Raw genomic sequence first — 10,607 nt, 5'->3', positions numbered from 1 at the left:
TAGAAACGTTTTCCTTCCTTTGAGACTGTTTTGCTTTTACCTTTCCATTTTCGTTTGTTTTTTTGGTTAAATTGGTTGTGGTTGTTGTATCTGCTGGTTTTATGATTTTACTAAAACGGTTTTGTTCATTATTTATAATGCATATTTTCCCCTGTGGGGGAACAGAACTTTCTTTCTTTGGAATACAACAATAAATTGCGTCATGGTCTGAGTAGTATATTGGAATTACTCCTGCATAAGGATGTTTAATTTCAGTGTTTACATAAATATGGTCTAAGAGAGACCCAGAAACATGGGTTGCCTCAGAAATAAGTTGTCGAAATTGTCTTTTATAACAGAATCTGCTTACAGTAGAATTTTGATTCTGCAAAAAATCGATATTGAAATCTCCAATAAGTAAACACATCTCTCCTTTTCTTTGGCATTCATCAAAAGGTACTTGCAAAGCATTTATTAAAGATTTCATTGTAACATGATTTGGTCTATAAACGGAAATGATTGTGAGCAATGGGATATCATTGTTTAAGACTCTGACAGCAATCATTTCTACAGAATCATTGTGTGAAAGCAATACTCTTTCTGTTTTCAATGTTTCCTTTATGTACATTAAGACCCCACCTTTATGGTTACATTTTTTGCATACTTCATCGGAGCATTCATGATTTCTATAACTGTCTCCTCTGTCTGTTCTAAACAAGTGAAAGCCTGGTATATCTAGTACTTCATCCTTGTCTTCTTTTGATAGCCATGATTCTGAAATGCAAATGACATGTGAAGATAATAGATTAAGATCATTTTTTAGGTCTTGTAAATGGCATTTTAATGATTTGATATTGACGTGAGAAATTTTGAGGAAGTTGAGGTCATCAAAGTCTCTCATTGTTGCGTCTCTGTAGTATGACATTTGATCTCTCAGTCTTTTCATTTCAATTTGTACAAATGGACTTGTTTTTATCTTATTTTTATCAAAAGTGGTGAGATACAGTCCATTAATTTCTTTGCATCTACTCAATGCTACATATGCTTGGCCTGGTCTATAAGGCCCGTCGAAAGAGATTACTATTTTGTCTGTAGTCATTCCCTGTGTCTTGTGGATGGTGCAAGCAAATGATAGATTCAGAGGAAATTGAGTTTTTAAATGTTCAACATTGTTATGCTTCCCTGTTGTAAATATCGTTTGTTCTCTTTCAATTGGAGTTGAATCTCCAAAAGACATTTTGAAATTTTTGCGTCTTTGTTTTCCAACCAGAGGATCATCGAATTTCACCAATATGAATTTCACTTCATCTATTTTTGTGTCTTTGATAAATCCTGTAACTGTACCCATTACACCATTTACTAGGCTGTCAGACAGATCAACATTACGTATGAGCATGACCCTTGCACCAGTTGCAACTGCAAACAAATCCTGTAATTTACCCTGCTCGTGTTCATTGCTTTCAGTCACATTAATTCTACCCGTTGTAACATCCTTTTGTGGGCCTTTTGCGTGTAAGAAATGGATTGGTTGGTTAAGATTTTGTAGCATAGATAAATTATGTTCATCTACCTGTCTGTTAAGAGGGAAAACATGAAGTGCATCTCTAGGATAATAATCGACATCTGGAGAAAGGACATGTTTTTGTAATTCATTCAAATCATCATCTTTGATGTTACCTAATCTAATTCGATTTAAGATGTTTGCAAAGGAAATATCTGATTTTTGTCTCATGATCTCAGTAATTTCTCCAAATTTAAATAAATCTTTCCAAAGATGTAAGGAAAGTTTGCTAAACGCATTTGACGGTGAAGCAAAAATATGTTTACAGCCCACTGGCTGAAGTTGATAAAAGTCTCCCACAGCCAGAACACTTACTCCTCCAAAATACGTTGTAGAATCTGTTCCCATTATGTCTTGAAGACGGAGGTGAATGTCATTTAACAATGAATAGCCAACCATCGAAATTTCGTCAATAATGATTATTTTCAAATGTTGTAAAAAAAAGCGCATTGTAGCAAGCTTATTGGCTGAAAGGGGAAGAAGAACTGAATTCTTTCTGTTACTGACAGGGATACTGAGAGCACTGTGTATGGTGTTTCCCTTTATATTTTTTGCTGCACAACCTGTCGGAGCCATAAGTAAAACTGTTGTTCCTTCTGGATTGTCGTCACAGAGCGTTTGTAATTCTCTTTTTGCCATGTTTACAATTGCATTAATTAAATGACTTTTTCCTGTCCCAGCTCCTCCGGTAACAAAAAGGTGGAAAGGTTTTGGAATTTCTCTTGTTTTTGGTGATTTTCTAAGATTTCTACACCATTTTAAAATGACTTCAAATATTTGTCTTTGCTCAGCATTCAGAGACTGTAAAATTTTACTGTATTCATCAAAATTAAGGACACTTTCTTGTTTTTCTACTTTATAAATAAATTCTGATTCGCACTCTAATTCCGGAGGTTTATTTAAAATTTCAGACGTTTCATACAATGCATTAAATGCCAAATCATCAAATTCTGTTCCCTCTTCTTTACAATCTGACTGTTCTTGCTCTGTTGTCGATGCTAATTTATCCCATTCGCTGGGTCGTAAATCTTCACAACGTAAAATTTGTAATGCAGAATCCAGTAGTCCACTTTCCTTTTCAAATAATTCTATGTTTCGAATAATTTCATCTTGCTTTTGTGTAAAATGATCTTCATAGCTTCTATATGGCTTGAGCAAGTCATCTTCTTCGTTTCGCCAAGGAACATACAACATTAGTACACTATGAAAAAATTTTTCTGGGTGCTTTTGTTTTGAAAATCTTGGATACCTAATTATTGCTCTCTTTTTTCTTTTTCTCATTGTTCCCATTGCATTAAGTAGTGTTATTGTTTTTGATTGTTTTTCTGATTGTTCTTCATTTTCCTCTGATATGTCTTCTTCATTGTTTGCTGGTGTATATTTAGTTTGATACATTGATCCAAAGTCAGAAAGAGTCATATTTTCGAGACTAAGTGGTCTTGCAGCATATCTTTCTAAAAGACCTTTCTGGAACACGTCATCGCTGTCCACATCTAATTGTTCCAACTGAACTTTAGACTTTAAGATATGAATTCTTTCATTTGGAATACTCGTATTGATAAAAACTACTTGTCTAGATGTTTTTTTCAAAGGCATAGAAAGAACACGATAAACAGCTTCTTGTGCAGATACCTCACGATGTGTTAAAAATACGTTGCCTAATTTCTTAAGTTGGTGTCTAATATCATCGTTGTTTTCAGATTCTTTGGAAGCTTCTTTAAGCAGACGCCCCATCTCTCTTTCTCCTTTGCTTATATAACTTAGTATATACATTGCACAGGCCCACGGATCGGTAACATATTGAATATCCATGTTTGCCTTCCATATTGATAACAAATCTGGATTGTAATTATTTATAAAACATTCTGATGGATTTCTCTCTAGAATGATGGTTATTTTGGATGAAGTCTCCCTAAGTGCTTGTAAGTAACAATTTTCTGTTACTTCTGATTTAGTTAGTAATTCATTGAATGTCAAATTTGGATTTGTTTGCAGTATTGCGTATACTCGACTTAAAATACTCTTATTAGCTTCTTTTCTTTTAGTAAGCTCTGTAATCTTGTTGGTGTTGGAGTTTGGTTTTTTGGCAATTAAGGTCTTAGATGATGGGGGACGTGGAAAACTGAATCGACAGGTTGCATCTTTTTTCTTGCAGCTTGAGGAATGACAATGCTTTTGCAAGTCGACATATTCATTTTCATGATCTAATTTACATGAAATATACTTATTGATGAATGAACAGACTTCTTCTTCTGTGTTCTTATCGATTTTTGGAGCATTATCTATCCAAAAGAGACAGTGTATGTGTGGAGATCCTCTCTGTTGGAATTCTACTCTGATGAAAAAATCTTGTACTTTCCCAATGGGAGCTGCTTCAGATCTTATGACATCATTTATAAATAAATTTGTTCTATGTTCAAACTGGCGTGCAACTGTAACGGGATTTGTTCTTATCCAAAAACACCTTTCTTGCCAACTCATATTTTTAACATCTTGTGTCGAAAAGGAGTGTCCATATTGTTCTGCTACAATTTGTATTGTTTCAGGCCATCTCAGATCAGCTGCACTAAAAGTGCAAAAAAAGGTTGGAATATCGAGCTGTCTTACCATGGCAAATAAATCATGGAGGGTTTTGCACCAGTAAGGGTAACTTCCTCTAACTGACTGAAGAAAAGAAAAGCCTTCATTTTGATTCAATATTTTTTTTATATTCTCTGGATTTTTTAGTTTCCCAGCTGTTTTCTGTTCTTTGTTACTTGACCCTTTTCTTAATGCAATTGATATGTTGTCTCTTATTTGTTTTACCTCTGTGTAATATTGAGCAAAGAAAATGTACTCAATATTAGAAGCAAATCTGTTATCTTTGTTCAATAATCTTTGATTGAAATATCTTTTAGGGTATATTTTGGTTGGACGATTTGAATGAAGTCCAAATTTGCCAGATGGAAATTCTCTAGGAAAAGCAAGTATTTCACTGTTTTTGTCAGATATCATGTCAATTGGAATTTGACCTTCTCCCGGTGCAATATTGAAAATGTCTTGATTTTTTTCGAGAATTGGGTCATTTCGAGGCTGTAAACAGGTATTGAATGGAAGTCCTCTTAAACTGTCATTTTCTTCGTCCTCGTCAGTGCTTTGTTCATGTTCCTCATTTTTTTTAGATGTATTAACATTGTCATATTCTTTATCATGTTGTGCCTGTGAACTATCTATTTTTTTGTTTTTTGCATCAAGATTTGAGATTTCGTTGTTGTCACTCTCATCTGACAGATAATCGTTTTCCCACTGTGGTACACATTCAAATATTTGTTTGTATAATTCTTCATTTTCATCTTTACAATGTTGGATCCATTCATCATCTACTTTAATATCTTCATAGTTATGGTTGGCATTCTTTAGGTATTTTAATGCTCTGAAAACATTTTCTGGTCGTATAGATTGGTACATTGAATGACCTTTATATTTTAACTTTCGTTTAAGTTTCACTGGAACAAGTCCACAGTTAGATGGTAGTCTAGGAAGAATTGACGTTATGGTAGATATGTTTGAGGGAACATTGACAACAGAGCCCTTAATTCCTTTTTGTCCTCCGCGAGGTAGATTTACAATTTGCATGAATGGAAGTCTCTTGGATATCATTCTTTCTTCTAGAGGAGAAAGTTCTTGCAGATCCTCTGGTATATCTTCTAAGTGGAGTTCGTTTCCGACAGATTGTGAAGGAATTCTGCCTGATCGTATGGCTTTGTCACATGTGTGACAAATGTATTCCTTGCCATCAATGCTTTTAGAGCCAGATTGAGATATATTAAGCACAGTATCTGCACAGTGCTTATAGTTCTTCAAAAAAAAGCATTTGACAGATTTTCGGTATAAAAGTCTATTGCAAGATGTACAAATATACGACGGCCCTTCCTTTATTGATTTTTCAAATTTTTGTTTAATGTATGTAATTGATTTTTTTTGTTCAATCGTTTTTGACCTTGTTTCTTTCTTTTTATTTTTTTGCTTGATCTTAATTTGTATTTTTTTTTGTATAGGAATGTTTTCCCTTAAGACCTTTCTCCGTTTTGTTTCTTTATCAGTTTTTTCAATTTTCTTTTGTAGTGGTAAGTTTTGTCTTAAGATTCTTCTTCCTTTGGTTTCCTTTTCATTCTTTTCATTTTTCTTTTGTAGTGGTAAGTTTTGTCTTAAGATTCTTCTTCCTTTGGTTTCCTTTTCTTTCTTTTCATTTTTCTTTTGTAGTGATAAGTTTTGTCTTAAGATTCTTCTTCCTTTGGTTTCATTTTCATTTTTTTCCTTTTTTTCAGACGGTGATAGGTTTTCCCTTGCATTTCTTCTAAACAATGATTCTCTTGCATTTAATTTATTTCTTTCTTCAACAGAGAAATTATTTCTTTTTATTCTCCTTCGCATTGTTTCATTTGCATTATTCTGGTATTTATCGATGAGATGAAGTGTTTCTCTAGCTTTTCGTCTGCTTGTTGTTTCCCTTAGATTAATATTTCCTTTTGTTTCGGTAGTTAAAGCATTTCTTTTGATCTGTCTAAGCCTAGTTTCTCTTTGAGTTAATTCTTCTTTTTCTTTTAGTGAAAGATTGCATCTTTTTTCTCTCTTATTATTACGATCGATAGTCTTTAATAATTCTTTTTTGTCATTTGTCATTCTGTTTCTTTCAAGTCGTTTTCGCAAAGTATTTTTAGCTTGTGTTTTTACTGTATTTCTTTTATATGTCTCTTGCACAATGTTTTCAGCTGGTGTTTCTGCTTTGCTTTCTTTGGGTTTGTTTTTCCGAGTGTTTCTAGATGGAGTTTCTATTGCGTTTACTTCATGTGTATTTTGCAAATCATTTTGATTTTCTGTATTTGGCTTGCTTTTTCCACATGCCTTTAGGCTAATGTTTCTAGATGGAGCATTTCTTTTATGTATGTTCTTCTCACTTTTTTCATTTTGTTGTTCTTCGTTAATTTTGTCATTTTTGTTACGAAAAATGCTTCCAGTTTGTTTTTCTTCATGGTTAGTTTTCAATTTTTTTGTTGGTTTATCTAAGATGCAAGAATCTGCATCATTTTGTTTTCTTTTCTGGACATTGTGTTTGACTGTATTTTCTTCTCCATTTTTGTTATCATTTGTCTTTGAACGTTCTAGTATTTTCTTCTTGTTATTATAAGGTCTCTTGGTGATTGATTGTCTTTTCTTTCTTGGTCCTGGATTGGTTTCAATGCCAGCGATGATAAGTAGTTTTTTTATAACAAAATGGTACCATTCACACATTTTGCTAAGAATTCTTCCTTGAAATATTACATCTAAAAAGAATTTTTAAAATAATATTAGTCTATACTAAAAGTAATTCTATTATTTATACTTTGAATAAACGCCGTTTTTTATATGGTTATTTTCCGAAGATGATTGGTCGTCAGGGAATGCTCACATCCTCTATGGCACATGATCCCACCTCTGATGTTTTAGCGAAAGACCTTTTTATTCTAAGGTTTATTTTCCGCTATTTTCATTATTAATGTTTTTTTCTAACCGGTTTTGCACGTGAGTTATCGAGAACGGTTCGCTCAATTTTATTCGAGGGTTATGTATTTTTTTTTTTTACCTGCAACAGATGCGACATTAATTCACGTTCAATCAACCAAAGAAAGCAATATTTATGTAATATAACTTGAGAAATTGAAATTAACAAAGAATAGGATCGTTCATTTATTTTTAATTTACAAAAAATATACACTGAACTCGTAATTATACTAGAGGACCAAGATAAATATTCCAATTTCTAAATAAAAGTTGGAAGTTACATGTAAGGTTATGGCAGGTCAGGTTAAAAATAAATTGACACAATTTAAAAGTGCTTACCAATTTATTTAAATATATATGTTAAGTTTATTTAGCATAATTCAAGTTTTATACAATAACTCCCTATGGGTCCGATCTCTTTCTTAAAGAATCTCTCTTCTGCAACACCCCTTCTCATCTACATTTGAGAAAATTTATTCATAACCAGTCTATTCCAATGTATTACATTTACATTTATAAAATTGATAATGGTTTAAAACAAAAAGGGAAGCTAAAAAAAAAAAAAAAAACAGATGTTTTTGTGAAACACTATGCACCCGGTGTCAACAAATTTTGAAAAAGCTATTTTTAGTATACAGTCACATTCAAAGTCACAAGGTCATTGACCTTGGTGTTGTTTGTAATAACTTAACTAGTGGGGTATGCATACTAAATATGAAGTCCCTATCTCCTATGGTTCCAAAGTTATGGCAAAAAGTGGAAAAAGTTATTTTTAGCATAAAGGTCACAGTCAAGGTCACAAGGTCATTGACCTTGGTGTTGTTTGAAAGAACTTAGTGGAGTATGCATACCAAATGTGCAGTTTCTACCACTTAAGTTCAAAAGATATGAATAACAGTTTAAAAAGGTATTTTTAGCATATAGATCACAATAAAGGTCACAAGGTCATTGACCTTGATGTCATTTGAAAGAACTTTTTTAGAGGAGTATGCATATTAAATATGAAGATTATATCTCCTATGGTTCAAAAGTTATGGTAAAAAGTGGAAAAAAATTATTTTTATCATATAGGTCACAGTCAAGATCACAAGGTCATTGACCTTGGTGTCATTTGAAAAACTTTATTTGTGGAGTATGCATACCAAATATGACGTCTCTATCTCTTATAGTTCAAAAGTTATGACAAACAGTTGAAAAAGTTATTTTTAGCATATAGGTCACAGTCAATGTCACAAAGTCATTGACCTTGATGTTATTTGAAAGTACTTTATTAGAGGAGTATACATAACAAATATGTAGTCTTTATCTCTTACGGTTTAAAAGTTTTGGCAAAGGTTAAAGTTGACAACAGACAGACAGACAAATAGACAGGAAAAAAATAATATGCGACCCGAAAAAATTTGGTCGCATAAAAAAACAGGGGAGCTAGATCTATAATTAAAGTTGGAATTACCAACTTTGAAGTTAGAAAAGCCAGGATTAAAGTTGGAATCACCAACTTTAAAGTTGGAAAAGCAAAAATTAAATTGGATAAGCCAAGATTAAATTTCGAATTTCCAATTTTAGAGTTGGAATAAATAACTTTAAAGTTGGAAAAAGCCAAGATTAAAGTTAAAATTACCAATTTTAAAGTCGGAAAAGCCACGATTTAAGTTAGATAAGCCAAGATTAAATTTGGAATTTCCAATTTTAAAGTTTTAAAATTTACCGATGTTAACAATGGAACCATTGATGTACTACATATGTATTTGTTACATTGATGTATACCATTGTTAACAGTGACAGATTTCATAGAAAATGTTAAACCAAGATTATTTTTTTTCTTCGTGCATCATTTTGTAGCAAAAAAATGCCTTCAGAAATACTTTTTAGTGCAGTAAAGTTCTTCTCCATAACAATTTTTCTTCAACTTGTGTTCCAGATTGTCAAATGTAAGAAAAAATAAAAATAAATAAAATTTAGATTCTACATTAAATACATGCACATAATTTTTTTTTAATAAATATTGTGACATTTTCATTCAAGAAAAACCACATTTAAAGAAGACGTTCCGCTTCTATATACATGTATATATACAAAAACTTTATGTATATAGGTGTTGTAAAAACAGCAGGCATACAAAGATTTGTTACATGTACTTTTCACCGTAATGTCCCGTAATCACCGAAATACCCTTATGTACAAATCACAAAAATGCTCAACAAAATCACTGAAATGCCCATTTGATTATGCATGTAAATAATATACATGTATATACATTTAGTTCTTAACATATTTTTTCTAGTAAAAAAATTTTCTAGTAAAATTACACATGTGTCCTCCTTTTTTAGAAATCAAGAAAATACGTCAATAATATCAATACAAACAAAAATTTTAAATGAAAGAATAACTAATTGTTAGGAATATATTTAAATGAAAAATGAGGAAAATTAAAAATAAACTATTTTGGCACGTGTCTTTAATCAATGAGAGTTTCTTACACATACACATATCTTCAAATTAAAAAAAAACGCTAAAATTATTAAAGTTTTACTTGGTGTCTAGGCTTTAGACCAGGTAATTTCATAAATATTGTTTATTCTAAACAATATATGGGTGCTTTTTGGTGGTATTTTGGTGATTTCTTTGGGCATTTCTGTGATTACAGGGCATTCCATAGTCCGAAAAATCTTACGTTTTTCTGGCTTTTTTACGATTTTTATATTTTACATGCCAGGAAAATATCAAAATCGTAAAAAAAAAACCAGAAAAACGTCAGATTTTTTGGACTAGGCATTCCGGTGATTCGTAGTACCGCTTTTCAACTTTTTTTTCGAGGGTAAAGTTTCATAAAATAATCTTTTTATGAATTTTATACATAGAAAATCATTTATAGAGTAAAAATGAACTCAATTATGCATTAAATTTATTAGCCCAGTAAACCTAGAAATATTTCGGGTTCTCTGTTTAGTAGGACTTAGTACCCCTCATTTCTTGACGTCATAAAAAATTTACCATCACTAACAGAGCTCAATTTCGTATGCAGAAAATTCTACCTATGGTTATTTTTTTCGGCAAACTTTGGTACCCTTGGCTTCTACCAAAGCTAATTTTTGTCATCCACCGTTAGTAATCTGAACGCACCCTATATGCTGCGGCAATAATACGATTCCGTACTATTTTGATTCTAGTTTTATCTACACCTAAGGACTGATTTTTAGCACGTGGTGTGTATATTCTGGGATTTGTTTAGCCTATAACCTGGATTTTTTTTTATTAATACTGTCTGTGCTGTGTGAATTCATAGTATATTTTATAAATGGATTTTTATTATGATGTCTGCAATAAAGGTGAGTAAATATTTTAATTATCTTCAAGTAGTATTAAAGAGGTCTGTTCAGCAGAGCGAACGTTCGCGAGTGCTCGCCAAAATTCCTTATGCGCATGGTATCTATTTTCCAAAGTAATATTTTGGCGAGTGCTTGCGAACGTTAGCTATAGTTAACAGGTCTATCTTAGAATCAAGATTGATTTTCGTGTTGAAGAAAAATTGTAGGCTATTAAGACG

General features: G+C 32.1%; 1 protein-coding gene across 1 annotated transcript; it reads right to left on the bottom strand.

The window, feature by feature from the left end:
* Positions 1-40: 40 nt before the first annotated feature.
* LOC134269784 (uncharacterized) lies at positions 41-6,811 on the bottom strand (the record flags this gene model as incomplete). The annotated part of the gene is made up of 5 exons (XM_062751994.1): positions 6,254-6,811; positions 2,463-5,377; positions 1,009-2,288; positions 619-753; positions 41-231 (listed from the first exon to the last, which is right to left on the bottom strand). Coding segments are annotated over exons 1-5 (5,079 nt in total), but the record flags the coding sequence as incomplete, so codon positions are not given.
* Positions 6,812-10,607: the final 3,796 nt, after the last annotated feature.

The sequence above is a fragment of the Saccostrea cucullata genome, unplaced genomic scaffold, assembly GCF_032062105.1.
Source record: "Saccostrea cucullata isolate Sc308-1 unplaced genomic scaffold, CSIRO_AGI_Scuc_v1 ctg17924, whole genome shotgun sequence".
NCBI lineage: Eukaryota > Metazoa > Mollusca > Bivalvia > Ostreida > Ostreidae > Saccostrea > Saccostrea cuccullata.
This window is presented reverse-complemented; position numbering and strand designations above follow the sequence as displayed.